Below are 17,128 nucleotides of genomic sequence, written 5' to 3' on the forward strand. Positions count from 1 at the left end.
TCTTGTGCGCTTCGATTCATTCTGAATCCGGATCTCGTCAACCTTAGTAAGCGTTTTTATTCGCGCAAATATATTTATAGAAATGTTACGTGTGGAATTAGTTTCGAAAATTTAATCCGGAATTTCTAGTCTACATTTTATTATCTTTTTTCTTTTTTTTTTTATTTCTGCTGTAAATCGTAAAAATTTCGCAAAAATCTTCGACCTTCTTTCTTATTTTTTTCTTTTTTTTATTTCTGCTGTAAATCATAAAAATTTCGCAAAAATCTTCGATCTTCTTCGTGACGGACATTCTCGTGTCGCGGGATACGATATCGGCAGCTTCATCCTTGAACTTTCGTTCACGCGAGCGCGAGTGATTGCGTTCGATAAATGCAATAATAAGTGAGCCCGTTATTGTTGTACAATAAAATCGCCGAGAGAATCTTACAAGATAATAGAGAAATGCGATAATCTAAAAATATTAAGTTTAGCAGAATAGATTTACATCGTATTCCAGGTTGTTCCTTTTATTAATTTTTCACCAAGGATGTTGCTTATCTTTCAACGTGACATATAATTTTTCGAATTATAGAATATAAATTTCCTGATCTTTAACCGCAAAAATAGGTCTTACTTTTCAGAGCACATTTGTGGCCTTTCAGGAATTTCAATAGACTGATTTGATTAGCTTCCAATTCAATCGCGTTAAACATTCATGTAGTCGTTACATTATGGTATTTGAAGCTATAATTCAAAGGATATGAAAGATGATGACGTGTTCGCGCTTCCTTTCAATCTAATTAACGAAAATGCTCGCTGACGTAAGCATTTATTATAACTCGATATACTATAAAAATACCCAAGTTTTATTCGTATCGGCAGGAAGAATCTCTACTTTAATATCATATGTAATGGGAACGATTGTCGACCGCGTTGTCACGTGTCTCTACCAGCTCTCCTATACATAAGTTATTAGCAACGAATGAGACCCGATTTCTGATGGCTTATTAGCGAATTACCGATGCCGGCGACCTTCCGATTGCCTCGGCGAAGTTACGGCGTATTCGTGTCACTCACGGCATGTGAGGAACGACGGAACTCCTTTTAGCTCGTTAAAAATTCACGCCAAACACCGGACAATCCCTCGTCGACCGGCCGACGACGATGGGAAAAACGGTGTCGCCTGCAAGTTTCATAAGCAGCGATATTGCCGGGCTTATCAATAATGGAGCCGGTGCCTCGTGCTTCTCTCGTTCACTTTATTTGCAGCGGAAAATCTATAACGGGGCAAGGGACGTGCACAGGGTTATTGACTGAGACATATTCGTGTCGCGTCGTTACGTAAGCTTAGTGCGACGCTAAGCTGCATTTAACCTCTTGATAGCGTCATCGCCAGCACGCGTCTACATTTTCCTCCTTAAACGTTAATCGTCTTCTTCCTTGCGGCGCAAAAGCGGAAGGCTTTCAAAAAAATCCCACTTTGTAATTAATATAAAATATAACTTGTAAGATTGCGATAATTATACTCATCGGACGAAGAAGAGGAGAGTTATTTGCAATATTTTATACGTGCGAAAATCACATTTTTTTCACAACTCAAATCTTTCCAAAGACGAAGGACAAGTTTCTATTTTTAACCAGCGGCCATGTCGCGTTTTTGGATCAATACATGAATAATTAATCATGAGTTCTGCTCTTTTTTTTTTCAGTCTGGATGGTAGCTCCTGCAAGGACGAGATATACGGCATGGGTATAGGAGCTGGATATTGCGAGGGCAACCTGAACTTCGCCACGGCCTCGGAGGATGATGAGGTTTATACCAAGAAGAAGGTCTCCAGGGTGAGTCACGAGCTCATTTGCACACGATCGGTTCCATAATAAGCACTTAGCCAATCGGCGAAATATTAAGTAATGGCACGGTGACGTTACTCTGCCTGTCATGTGTCGGATATCTGTATATCGGCTCTTTTTTACTGCGTTTCGCAACATTTGCTTTTAAATGAAAACGTACAAATGTCTCCGTTCCGAGAAAATTATTTGCGAAGGTGCAACCTTAGTTCGAGGCAAATATTGCGCACGAGTAAAAAAAGAACTAATTATAATTTTGTTATTAACTTTGACGTCATATTCGCTAATTTGGTTTTCAAATAATACATGTATTTAAAAAGAAATGCAAAAGCTTGTAAATTAAGAAAATGTATGCCATTATTTAATATTTAAAACGCTTTGTTTAAGAACTGTTTTTGTTATTTTTATTTCTGTGTAAATGCAAATTATCGTATAAATTATTATATAACAATATGCAGCTTTCTCTTTGCAAATGTGAAACGATGTGTCTTGAAACGTTTTTCGTACCAATTTAATCTTTCGCGATTTTACTTTTCCGTTTTCGATTCGTGACAGATTCGGAAGTTTCCTTCCGAAATCGGAGTAGGTGAGAAACCGCGGATTATCTAGGCCATCGTACCGCGAAGAAAGCTTTTCCGTGTTGTTGAACCAGCAATGACGCAACAATGTGTCGCGAGGTAGCCATGTCATGTCCCGAAAACGATGATTGTGACACAATGATGGCGCGAAATCGTGTCGAGTATGCTAAATTTTTATCGGGGACTGTCGGTGAATGAATCCACATTCGATCCTCGCGATCGTTTCTGTGAATATCGAAATTTCGACTCGTTTTTACGTAGATATTTATAATTGTGAAAAAAATAAATTTTTTTACAATGCATATCGCCCTGATGTGCTAGGAACTTGTTGCATTATCAACATTGTATTTATAGTCTGCGTTTTTCGAAATAGCGATAAATGGGAGCAACGCAATTAATGGCTGACGCGACGCTTGTAATAAACGTTTTTAATATATCTATATAGGTAATTTCGTGTTAAATGCTATTTGCACTCTAGGTAACAACAGCTATTATTGCAAAGTATATGTAAAAAGCTTGTTAGTAAATTATAGATATAGATATTAGTAAATTATAAATTTTATTTTTAGAATATTCGAAAAAAATTAAACTTTATGATATCTCTTTGCTCTAATAAATCGAAAGTTTAATTAAAATTTCACGCGCCTTTTTTGCCGCTCTAACGGACAACCGGATTTGCTCGCAAAAAGACCTTCCGGTTGTTCGTGCGAATCTTTCGAGAGTTTTATCCGATCGGGAATCCGTTCGTTAAATTTCTCCTCTTTCTTTCAAGTGTGTCGTAATCGTCGCTCTCTTAAGCTAAGAGGCTCCTTGTTCAGGAAATGACTTGGAAACATGACGAGGTGTCTTCTCGAGATGCTTCGATGATTACACGCGGGTCTGGATTAGAAAGGAATGTTGCGTCTCTCTTCTTTGACGTATCACTCGCGACAATCAGGAGAAAGCAGTGTGTCCCGCCAATAGGATTCGCGGATGGAAGTGATTGACGTTATTATTTTTTGCCCATCGCGCGACTCGTATACCTCGATTCTCATCGAAAGAATCTGTCGATTTCGAGAATCGATTTAATGAATCTGAACAAGTAATTTATTTTTACCAGACGAGAGCAACATTATCGATTTTCGAGATTGCGTCTGTGAAAGCGCGAAGGATTTCGCATCAAGATGACAGCATTAATATCCTTCGAGAAAAGACGAGGGACGAGAAATGTTCGCGTTTTTATCCATCCTTGCGCAATACGCGACGAATCTTCGAGTGACGCAATTCCCGTCAATCTCTCTCTCTCTTTTTCTCATCGGCCGTTTATCACTCGCGAAATTGCACACATCGGGATTACAAAAGTTCAATTGCGTTACTGGTTAAAGCGTGTCTAATTCGCGTTGCGTTGGCAAATTATGTAAAGCAACGGTATCTAGCGCAACGGACGGGGATCTCTCGCAGCGCTTTGCCTCTGCGAATTCATCCGGGAATTCGAGAGTGCGTCCTTACGTCGATCCGCGGCCTTAAATTTGCTCTACGTGACGAAAGAGAAGACGGTCGGGGCGCTTTCACGCGCACGCAACGTGCCGAAACGCGTGTCTCGCCGCCACCAAAGTACGACGACTGTGCTTCGTTGTCATACGGATGGACGATTTATTCCCGGGAATACCAGAGTCGTTTCTCGCTCATTATTAGGTGAATCAGGATCCGTGCACGGTTATACTCGCTTGACGTAACAACGTGAAAAAATTTCGTTGCCTCATTAGAAGCAAGAAAAAAAATTGGATTTTTGCTTTCAAAAATATCGAATTTTTTTCTAACACATATACAGCACACATTTATACTTTATTATTAAACAACAATAATAATAATAATAATAATAATAATAATAATAATAATAATAATAATAATAATAGTAATCATAATGATAATAATAATAATGATAATAATAATAATAATGATAATGATTACAATAATAACAATAATAATGATACTGATAGTGATAATGATGATAATGATGATGATAACAATAATAATAATAAATATAGTAATAATGATAAATATAATAATAATAATAGAGAGCAAAGTAAAATTTTTAATTTATACATTTTACACATTCGTGTACACTTCATTATTTTCTCGTTATGCGTTTCATGCGATAATGAGTGCATTCTAGCGTTCAAGGATGGGCATCCTGGCATCGGTGTTACAAGAGCTTAGATAACCTCGGTCCGTTCTACTTGAGGTCACTTCGTCTCTTTCGCTCCGTCGTCGCGATCTACACGTGGCAGGCGAGATAATTCGAGTCACGCGCTTCTCCACGTCGCTTTCTGGAACCGTTGTCGAGTTGCGGTGAGTTTCGAAAGATGTCTAGACTGATAGCACCCTATCGCGTTTAATTATTCCTCGATATGTGCAGGGTGTCTGCAGGGTGTATTTAAAAAAAAACTCTGAAAGATATATTACTTAACGAGAGACGATTCAGATATATATTCCATTTTAAAGGATGCCGTAAAAATCATACGATAAGTAAAATGGTTCTACGTGAATTAGAGACGAATTTTTGTCAATATTTTTATCAATAATAAAAAAGTGGATAATTTATTTTATATTTATTTCACGTGGTTATTGTTTTAATATTGAGTCGATTATAGATAATCGATGTGAAATCAATATTATTGATAAGAATGTTAATAAAAATATTCTGAAAATTTTATTTAAATTCAATACATTTAAATTTGATTATAATTATTTGAACTTGATTTTGTACATTATAAAAATTAAGGCAATTTTTATAAAAAAAATATATCTTATTTAATATATCACTTTATTAAGGTGACACACTTTGCATAATTTCTGATAAGCATAAAAAGTAGGCACCGCTCGCGTCGATCGTGATTCATTTGTGAAAAACGCTCAAGGCGTTTATGCCTGCGCGCATCCTCCACCCTCGTTTATTTCCATAAAATATCATCAAGTCGGCATCACGTGGCGAGGACATTCATGGAAACGAGTGACGTGACCAGAAAACTACTTGTGGAAAACGATCGAGCCGTGACGACGATCGCACGCGACCCAAATAACGCTCGCAGCGGCGTCACATGCAAGGGACGACCTGGGCGTAACTCGTTTAACGCGTACAATGTTGCATCTCGAGTTCCGAAACTCCATTTTCAAAGTCAAGAGCAAAACTTGGAGAAAAAAAGATGGCAGATATTTTACGCCAAAAGGACATCAAATAGTATAATAAAAAATTAATCTGATTATTCAATAAAAAATACATATTTAATATGTTTCTCGGAAGCGCGAATCATTTTAGAGACGTCATATTCCTCGCTTTCTTTTTAATACTTGGCTTTTTGAGATGCTCAACCTTGAAACTCGAGATGCACGATATACAAGCGATAAATATGTCATTTCCAATTGAATATTTTTTCTTATAACGACCAGCGATGCGGCAAACGTTGAAAATACGGAGTCGTTGATCCAAATGGCAAACGTGCCAAAATTAGAGTACGCGCGCACACGTTTGCCGTAACAGTTAGGTCTTCCAAGTTAAATTTGTCGCGCGGGCCACATTTAATTTCGAGCTATATTGAGTGACGGCAGTCTTGCGAAAATCGAGCGACGATCGTTCACGCGCGCGCAACGATATCCCGATCGACGTACATACATCACGCGAGTGGGGCGAGTTAACGAGTATTGTGATTTCTTTTTTATCGAAATCAAAAATAACGATGTGTTTTGTCAATTTGGCGATAAGTTTTTTTCCACGCTATCTCTTTACGGTATCTCTAATCTCGTGCAATTGTCGCGATAAGATCATAACACGCCTGATAACGCTTAAATATTGTGTGGCAAAATAATTTTGACACAAGAGAAAAAGAGAGAGAGCAAGATTATTACACATGTATATTATAGAGTTCACTCTTCGTTTGGCAGACGCTGCATCTCACTAGCGGATCCTTGGGGGAGGGGGGGGGGGTTACCCCCCCTGCAAATTAAAAGAAATTAATTTTGCTGAATCCGTTTAAAAAAATATAATATAATGAAAATATAATGAATTAGCTAAACAGAACTTGAGGGAACTTATTTAAATAATAAAGAAAAAAATATATAAATAAAAATATATAAAAAATAACAAAATATGTAAAAAATAAAAAATTTTAAAAATTTAAAAATTTAAAAAAATTTTTTTTAAGTAAAAATGGGATTAGAAGTTTCATCATGTTTTCGTCGTTGATCCTGAAGTAAAAGCTAATTGTAAGAATGAAACCAAAAATATTAAATCAAATAATTTTGCAGAAACCCCCCCCCCATTATCGATGTCAGGATCCGCTAGTGCTGCATCTGACAGTGAATAAAAAAAATTCTTCGGATACTTTAAGCGGACAGACGTAAAGGAGATGGAAGAAAAGTGCGATTGCGGGCAGAAATGAAAAAGGAGGTTACTATCGACGCGCGTTTTATCGCGATGCGATTTCGTCTAGAAGAAGATTCCCTCGTGCGATTTTCGATCGAGTAATAAGGTCGCGTTTCTCATGTAGGCCGGGTTTCACGTGCCATCGAGCGGGCGGAATTACCGCGTGACTCAACGCGTGCCGGCGATACGCATTTATCGCACGTTGTTATTCTCTGTCGCTGTTTCTTTCCCTCTTATCTTTCTCTCTCTCTTTCTCTCCGTCTCGCTATCTTTGTCTTTCTCCATGCTTATGCACGTGTTGGGTGCTGTTTAACTTTCGCCCACAGCAAGTCACGTCCCAATCAGCCGTTTTTCAACCAGTAAAATTAATACAACTATTTGGGTTAAGTGACATTTGTGATTTTTTTTGAAAAATTATTGTTGTAAAAAAAATATAGGTCTTAATAGAAAAATAAGGAATTAAAACTGTAGAGGTAATTGTTTAAAATAATGCATTCCCCGTTTAAAATAATGTATTCTCTTTGATTTTTGAATTAATTGTATGTTTTTTTCTTTTTTTGTTTTTTGAGAATATATAATATAAATTCGAAATAAAATCATATATCGAATTGATCAGACTCCACTTGTCTGCATCTACTTTCTTCTTGCCGGTAACTCCATCTGACCAGCGATCGACTGAACTTTGCATCGCATTAATTTTATACAGGCGGAGATTTAATTAATTCATGATTATATCATGAATTATTAAAATCTCCGCCTGTATAAAATGATGTACAGTTATTTGAACAGCGCGATTAATTTGTTGATTAATTTGACGAATAAGGATCGGATTTAAACATTTATCGTTAAATGCGGCTTCGTCGAAATTGCTTTATTGTCCGTCAATTCATCAATCGTTTGCCCGATCGTGCGTTTGCACGCGTCAATTTAACAACACGATGACTAATCGGCAAAACAATCTGCGATTTGCGATCGCGATTCGCATCTCACGTCACGTGCCACGTATGGGGCAAATTAGAGAGTCGAGAGATATGACGTCATCAGTTTTTGACGTCGCGATTATTCCGAGCTTTTCGCCAAACGGAGCGTGCATATTTGATTGCTGAATATCAGCACGTTGGACTTTGCGCGATGACCATTAATGACACTGATAACAAAATTCCCTCGATAGTTGATCGGGAGTTACCGTTCTATGAACCGACGCGATAGTGTAATATTGAATGTGTACGCGAAAACAAGCATTATAATGCGTTATACGCATTAATGAGAAAAACATTGATGCTCTTTAATCATTAAAGTTTACGCCGAAATTGAATATGATGGCTATAATTCTGGCTAATAATTTTGAGGTACCTTATATATTTCAAGCTAAGACGAGATTAAAATCAAATTAGAAAACAAATGAAATGTTTGATTAAATTGCGACAAAAAATTGACTTTAAATTCGATAACAATTTTATATAAAAATATATATATATATTTACATTATTATCAGGTGTGCATTAACTTTCTTAGCATCGAAATAAATCGACTCTATTTGCTTAATAAATTATAATCAGATTCGATTCATTAATGATACGATTGGGTTATTATTGTTCCGAGTAATTAATAACGAATAACAACGACGAATTGTCAACACTCGGACTTTTGCCAACGAAAATATTTTCTCGATGAAGGAACGAGAGAAGTGAGAAATTTAAACTTTGTGAAAACATCACGTAAACGATTGCAATAATAGCAGCTCGTATTCAAATAGCACTTGTTAAATGTGACATTAATGTGATTTGCATACTGAGCGCGTCGGGTGACCACATTTAAATAACATAAATAACCATTTTTCATTACCAGAAACGACCGGGATACAAATGGCACTTGAGAAAATGTCTTCGAGAAGATGACTTATTTATTTTCCTATAAACAGATAAATTGAACAAAAATCGCGCGAGAGAAGTATGCGTGTTAAATAATAAACGTGCATAAATACCGTGATTTAATCGAGTGATTAATCTCTGTCGAATATCAGACGTAGTCGAGATACTTTTTCTCGTGATATCAACATTTTTTTTCTTTTCAAGAATTAAATATTCGGTGGACCGCCACATTTTTCATTCGTTCATTTTGCATTTATTCGCACAGGAACGCAATACTTCGACTCGGACACGCGACACCGCGACGAAAATAGTATGTTTCCGAATGCGTCACCGGTTTGGTGAAAACAGACGTGTTTATCCGCCGACGCGTGTGCTTCATCCGCGATCACGTGTTCCTTCTCGCTAGTGTCTTGGGTGATTTTGCGTTAGCCAGGCAGCGACGTCAGCCTGCGAAGAAGCTTAAATTCGATGAGACATGGTTTTTTTTTTCACTCGCTTGTTCATTACATATGAAAGAAAAATTTCTTTCCATCGCGACAAACAAGTGAATAATTTGAATTGTTAATCAATCGTGAAAAAAGTAAATATTGACCGATCGAAAACTGATATTTTCGCAATTTTCAGATAATAATCATCGATATAAATATAATATGAAATTATTATTAATATTTTAAGCGAAAAATAAGTCGAAAAAATTAGCACGATTGTAAATAAAATTAAGATACTAATTTTGCATAAATTGTGCGCTTTATGCAAGTAATACTCGCTAATACATCAGTATTACGGGAAGCAAGTGTCAAACTGACTCGAAAACATAATCTGACAAATGCGTCAGATATGATCATAATTAATCCCGATCATAATTGTCCACGTTTCCTGAAACAACGTGCTTATTGAAAGAATTTTTAACACAAAGTTATTCCTCGAGCGTTCTGTCACGCGTTCTCGAGGGAGGCGCACGTTGCTGCTGTTCAAGGTTCCTCGGGGACACTCGGTCGCCCAAGCCATTTCGACATCGGCTTTTGCTCGCGAAAACGAATCTGAATTTATGGAGATACCACTCGACGTCGGTTGTTTGCGATCGCAAGGTCGTCGCGATCGCCGATCGACTTGACTTGAGCAGGAATTCCCGGCGATGTAGGACAAGACGATAAATAATATGCGCGCTGCGTTTCCACCTGACGACTTCGATAAAGGAACGCGCAAATTTTTTACGGCGGAATCGAAATAAATGGCGAGATGTCGATAACATTCCACATCACGTGTGTCGGGAAATTTTTACATTTTTTTCCGCAAATTCCGCGCTGTCGATCTCCAGCTGCCTCGAAGCTACACGTCGTGCGTGATCGAGTGATTTATTTTCGCATCTAAATATAGACGCAGCGCCATGTGCCGATTTGCATAAGCGAGCTGGATTTTCCTCGTCGCTCCACGATACACCGCACTCGTACATGTACATGTACTCGTGCACGTGCGCGTGTGCGCGTGCCCCGATATCATTTTATTTAACGCTAATACATAAACATGATACATAATACATATGCTCATTAAATTTTCAATAATTTATGTATTTCAAAGAGACGTATATAAACAGGGAAAATGGGGAAAATTGAAATCTTCCTCTATACATATGTATAAATAAAGTGTATATTTTCCGTAAAATTTGTAGATAAGAAATTTATTTTTTCCTACACATAATTAAATTCTCCCAAAATTTAGCTCCTTTCAATCGTAGATATTTTTTACATACGCAATATACTCGGAGATTCACGTCGATGATCCGACAGTTTTCAGCGTGATTTAAATCGCGAGAACTTGCTGACTCGCATCGGCGATCCAATCCAAAGAAAAGTAGATTCGCGTATTGCGCAGGCGAAACCGATGATAAGAGCCCCGGCTTAGCTTGTTGTCGTCATTTGTCCGGTTGCTCGGTCGCCGAGATGCTAGAATCCGGTGATGCCCAGTTATCCTTTGAAAAACACTCCGTGGACCACCGCGGTCAGCACATTCGCCGATAAACTCCCGGTCACACATAATGCGAGCTTTCATGTCGGGTATACGCCGGGAGATCACCTCTCGTACCGGTTATATCCGGCATGCCGATAACTCGACCCCGTTAAAGCGGTTCTCGCTTTTTTCCCTATCGTTGTTGTCGTCATCGGATTTCTTCTTCGTTCCGTTGCGCTCTGAGGCAATCGTCCCGGTCAATGTGCACTTCGAAATCATTTCTCTGTCCTATCCACACTTGGATTTTATCTCTGCCTCGCGTGTGTTTGCGTGACTTTTAATCTGTCGAGAGTTCGATAATTCAACATATCATTAGATCATAATTTATTGGATTATACTTTATGCGTGAATTATGATTTATTAATCTCCGAGGCAATTAATTAAATTTGAATTGTCTGTAATTTTTTTTGTAAAAGTCATAAATATAGTTTACATAAATAGTTGTATTTTTTAGTTACTTGCAATTAAAATTTTTTATACATATATTTATATATGCATATTTTACACAGTTAAATTTACTGATTTTACTCTACCTATTATTATCTAGATATTAATTGTAAAGCACAAATATACGCACAGATGAAGAGCAAATAAGATTAGCATTTACAATATTGGAGCAGTTAGCTTTAGAGACGCATTGCAATAATTTTACATTTAAATCACACACTCTTCATCAATAAAATCAATGTTATGTATGTGTTTTTGTCTTGACGCTTATTCGTATATCAAATCAGACTTTGAAATATCGATAACTCAGACAAAGATTAACCAGAAGATAGCTGAACAACGTTTTGTGCATTTTTACATGCGAGATAAGGACAGAATAATTTGTTTATTTCGCGGAAGAAACGCATGTAATTACGTCAGTTTTGGCGAAAACAAACTCATGCTGTGGGGAATGACGTTTTATTTATATCCAATAGGAGGAACGAAAATCCTTTATTGACTGAATATAAGCTCTTACAGCGTCAATTTCAGTTCAGTACAATTTTTAATTAGAATGTTACGCATATAGCATTTTTTAAATTAAAATCGAGATGTTTCTTTTAATAAAAAATTTGAATTGCAAAGTTGTTTAACACATCAAGAATTATAGAATTTCCTGTAAATTAAACACTGAAGAATTGATTTATAAAGAACGCAAAGCAATAAATAGATCATAAAGCAATTAAATTTCTCTTGTTATATCGTTTATGAGTTTTTAATAAATGTTAATGATGCTGTTACGATGCGTCTGGAATCTATAGTAAATAAATACCTTGCTAGAATGATTGATATATTAATAGTCAGTCAGACAATTAAATTGCAGTTAATGTTATCAAGCTGAATCGATAAATCCAGGCATTAATATATAGGCATTAATACATGATTTTTATCAATGGTTATTCAGTTTTTAATTTGGTGTATAGGGAAAAAGAGGCCTTGATTACTAGGCATTAGATTATCTCTTTTTTACGTAAGTTTAACATAATTTCTCGAGAAATTATTTGGCAATCTTAACTAAACCGATATCCATTATTGATGCTTTTGGATAAATTGAAATACATAATGCGTTCCAATTGAATATTTATTCGTGTCTTCAAGTTAATATTTAATTACTCGCGTCACATGTGGTAATTTTATTGTTAATATTAATCAACGATCTTTTTATTAAATTCTCTGTGATATATGTGTTGAGCAAAATTACTGACAGTTAATAATTAAATATGCAATCGCAGAATGAATATATAAATGGGTATTTAATTATTTCAATTAATATGTTTACGATTTATGCAGCAAGACACGTTGAAATTACATATTAAATGCGTGTAAACTTCTTTGTACTGATTCATCGATAATCTCTTGCTCTAATAAGAAAATTGGCCTGTCTTTTGCAATATGTAAAGCGTTGAATGAGATATAATTTATGGGAATAATTAACATGAATAAAATGATATGTATATACATTTATTAGCAGCATTTATGCATAATATTGTTAGTATTAAATCTTTTTTCGCGCTATAAGATGCTTTATTGAAATTGTAGCCGGCTCTACATAATAATAATAAAATGTGTAATTTAAAAAGATTTAAAAAGCTTCATCGAAATTAATTAAATTTATGAATTTTATTTTATTATATTTTCTAAATTAATTTTATTTTTTAAATTTAATTTTTAAATGAAATTTTGTTATTTAAAAAATTTTTACATTTATTTTATTTTATTATTTTTTTGTAAATTTATAAATTAATTAAATTTATTTTAAGAAAAACATTTTTACAAAATATACATACTTATCGCGCAGAATTGTATATCGTAAAACGTTTTGTGTTAAGTGAATTTAAAGTCTCTTTCTTAGAATTTTCGATTCGTGGTCGTAAATTATTCATGAATGTTTAGAAGCGTAACTCGGCTGGAAAGATACGAAAATTGAGGGAAAACCAGGAGAGTCGAACCGGGAGGCGATCGTAGATACGATGGGGCTATCGTTCGCGGTCGCAGCAAGACGGTCGGAGCTCTCGGCTCATGTCAGCGCGGCGCGGCGGATACGCGTGTTGCCTCACGTGTTTGGCGTAATGCATCGTGTTTCCGACACGTGATGCCCCGCCGTTGACTCGATTCGACTCGGCGCGGCATCGGCGGGGCACGACGCGACGTCTCCCTTCCTCCCGATCGCAGAAGAAACGCGGGTCGCGGCTCGTCGATCCTAGTCGTCGACGTGCCTGCCATTCGCGAGCACGCGTAGCACACGACACGTTTGATCAGGAGGCATCTCCGAGTGTCAAGTGAAGATCGAGCGATCGTTCACCGAGTCTTACAATTTGTTATCGTTTGCTCGTCGCGTACTTTGAATAATTTTTCTAATTATTTGGAGCATCGTGTAAGAGATATATATGTGATGTCTCTTTAGTATAATAATATATTAGTAAAAAAATATGTAAATTTAAATTAATTCTTGACTGATACATTTTCGCGATAACAATAATAATATTGATAATACACAAAAGATATAAGATTTAAAACGCGAAAGCGAGTATACGCCACGTGTCATCGGGAAATCAGTTTGAACTGAATTAAGCAATGACTGCTACGAATTTAAAAAGTGCCCGGTAATAATAATTTAATATAGTGCGAACTGTTTGTGCGAATTGACCGAGAAAGATAAGAATTCGGAGACAAGTTTTGTTCACGTGGGAAAAGGTCGCTCTGCGAAAGTGAACTCTCTATCCAGCACGAAATCGGCTCGGAAATAAAGAGCGAATAATCGATACCGTTGTTTGCTTCGCAAACTTTGTCGACGTAGACTCAATAAGGAGATCTCTTTCTCTTTTCCATCCGTGTCCCACCGAGGATGATCACGCACAGTATGGATAACATCCTGAACATGCAGTATTATCCGACAAACAGCCACATTGATATATCGGTGCACTCGCCGCCACCGAGGAAAAGACGTTGTTTGAATAAAGAGGTGAATATTTCCGTCAGTTCGAAAGAGCGAAATCGATATTTACATAAGGAAAACGGAAAAGTTTCATAGTGACACGTTTTAAAAATTGTTCTAAAAGTTATTACATCAAATACATTCTTTCACACATCTTGGAATTTATCTAGTTTTTCCCTCTTAATTTATTTTATCTTAATAATAATATTCAATTATCTATCAAATTTTTAAATTATACAAAGACAAAAAAGAGATATCTAAATAAATTCTTCAGATTAAGACTTGAGACACAATCAAAAGTTTTTATTATATAATCTTCAAACTTTTTTTTTAATTCGGAGACAATTTTTTTCTTTAATTAATTTTATCTCTTTTAATAATAACATTTATCTCTGTAAAATTTTTAAATTACAAAATCATAAAGGAATATTTTTTTAATGAAATTTTTATTTAACATTTTTTAAAATTAAATTTTTGTCCAGATAAAAATTGTTTCAAGATAAGTGAAATTATGATTATATTATATAAGATTTTGTCATTTTGAAATCACCATTGTCTTTTCGTCTCGATTTGTCCCGCTTCTACGTCATTTTGCCCTTATTGTCGACGTGCGCGTCGACTGCCTGCGTAATTTAGCATGAATGAGAGTTTCATGGAAAATGTTGCGCTGGCCGCGCGCCAGGAATGAGGATTACGTTACCGTTGTTTGTATGCTACGCGCTCGTAAATTAACGCGAAACTCGAGTCGTCATTGTGACGTCTGCTTTTGTTCGTTTGCTATTTTAAACGCATAATTACGGGGCAACCGGATTATTCCAATCTCTTACAAAGTTTTATGAATCTAGTAAACATTCATGTGTTTTCGAAAAGTAAAATTGCGTGTTCTTGTAACGATTATCTCGGGGAAATAAATTACGATTATCTGAATAACATTGGTTGTTTTGAAATAGTGACGAATCTATTTTTAAGATAGTTATGTAAGATTTCATGTATAACTTGGGATCAAAGGGGAGGGAGGATATAGATAGCCATTTAAAGACAAAAAATTTCGATTATATTGCTTTTGAAATGTACAACACAAATATGGAAATCTTGCTGAGCATCGAGTAAAATGGCGAGATAATTGGAACTTTCAACGAGTTTTTAAAAATTCAGTTTTGCGACTGGGACTGAAAAATATAATTCGATATATGCGTTTGTTTTAATTTATTTAAAAAATTCGATTTCGAAAGTAAAATCAGAAAAAAACGTTTTTGCACAATTTCGTCGGTGATTAGCGAGGTTTTCTTCGTTTATATCACGTTACATCGCTTCGTGCTTGAGCGTTCGACATTATCTGTTCGCGATTTATATTCGCGCGATGAACGGATATTTCGCCGAAAAGTGGTTACTTAATTAAGCGTCATACGTGTCTCGAGACCGTGATTCGTGACACGTACAGATAATCGCTCCAACAACGGATCACGACATGACCTTTAAAAATGATAACGTGCTTTAATTCGCGCGCGATACTGTAATTGTGATCCCTCTCACTGGCAACGTTGTTTTAAAATGCGTATGGAACGTCGGAGTGATTGCTTAACGTGAGATTACATTGATTTTGTTTTCACGCGCGATTATAATATCTTTGGGATATTATGTCATAAAAATTTATCTGTATTTAATGGATACTTTAAATATCTCTCAATTAATTCCATACTTATATCGCGATTATTATTACTGCAATCTAACAATAAGTAAAAAGTTAAGTGTACGTTTATGCAAATTTTTTTTTAACAAAATTCCTTGACACAAGTATTTTCGCATTTTTTAAATATTTTGCAGATTTTTTTATGTATTTATATAAATATAAATATATTTTATATATTTATTAAATTTATATAAATATTTAATTATTCAAATATTATATTTAAATATTTTTTTCATACATTTAAATATTTTATAGATTCTTTATGATTTTAAATACATTTTAATATTACATAAAAACAGCTGGCAATGATTTTTTTCTAATCAGAAAAATTTGTGTATTTTGAATTTTCTTTCACATATTAAATGCTCATTTTTTAAATATTAGTCATAGAATATAGATTATACGTGAAGAGTAATTGTTGATTCTAAGATGTTATTGTGCTTGACAAATAATTAAATAATCTGTTCATTTCTGTGTTGCAGCAAGATCCGATGTCACATAGGATCATTGAGAAGCGTAGAAGAGATCGCATGAACAATTGTCTGGCTGATCTCAGTAGACTCATACCGGCAGAATATTTAAAGAAGGGTCGAGGCAGAGTCGAAAAGACAGAGATCATCGAGATGGCGATTCGTCACATGAAGCATCTTCAAGGCCTTCGACAAGGTGAGTAATCGATTCAACCGCAATTCTTCCGAGCAATATCATCTCGGTGAACGGAAATGTTACGCAACACGCGTTCTATTTTCGCAAGTTGGAGCACTAGTCACTCTACAAGTATTATGTAGATCGCAGAAATATTGATATTCGTAGACCGCGAATTGTAAATGTTGCGCTCTCTCACTCTCCCACGTCAGTGCCATTATCCTGTGCGATCGTTGAATGGCAATGTTTTTTATTTTAGACACCAAGCACTCGTCCGTGACACCAGTGCACACGCATCCCGAGGACAGCGTGGACAGCGTGTCCCATTCGACCGCCGCGTCTACCGCGGCAGATCACTACAGGCTGGGATTTCAGGAGTGCCTGAACGAAACCATGCATTTCCTCGAGGAGGTCGAAGGCTTTTTCGCGAGAGACACTCTCTGCGTACAACTTTACAATCACTTGCAACAGCACTGCGACAAGATCTTTGCCAGTACGTATCATTCCTGTATTCAATTTTCTAAAGACATCATTGATTAAGACTCTTCACTTGGACAATCGCCTACTAGATCTTTCTTAGTTGTAACAGTTTGAAAAGGGGAACACTTTTGTATACCATGATGAAGATATCTTTAATCATTATCACAAAGAGTTGAAGCTAAGCATTTAATTTCCATTCAGTCT

General features: G+C 36.0%; 1 protein-coding gene across 3 annotated transcripts in view; it reads left to right on the forward strand.

The window, feature by feature from the left end:
• The window catches only part of Cwo (transcription factor cwo), a 35,573-nt gene that overhangs the window by 15,918 nt on the left and 2,527 nt on the right, over positions 1-17,128 (forward strand). Inside the window, exons 2-4 of one of the 3 annotated variants that reach the window (XM_083104846.1) lie at positions 1,692-1,821; positions 16,282-16,465; positions 16,704-16,937. In XM_083104846.1, coding sequence (XP_082960972.1) covers positions 1,692-1,821; positions 16,282-16,465; positions 16,704-16,937 — 548 coding nt within the window. Of the gene's footprint in view, positions 1-1,691; positions 1,822-4,597; positions 4,740-13,016; positions 14,137-16,281; positions 16,466-16,703; positions 16,938-17,128 lie in introns of those variants that run through there. The other 2 variants (XM_083104848.1, XM_083104847.1) reach the window with 2 other exon arrangements.

This window comes from Camponotus vicinus, unplaced genomic scaffold (assembly GCF_025532165.1).
Source record: "Camponotus vicinus isolate PSW18456_S1 unplaced genomic scaffold, iyCamVici1.0 SCAF_7, whole genome shotgun sequence".
NCBI lineage: Eukaryota > Metazoa > Arthropoda > Insecta > Hymenoptera > Formicidae > Camponotus > Camponotus vicinus.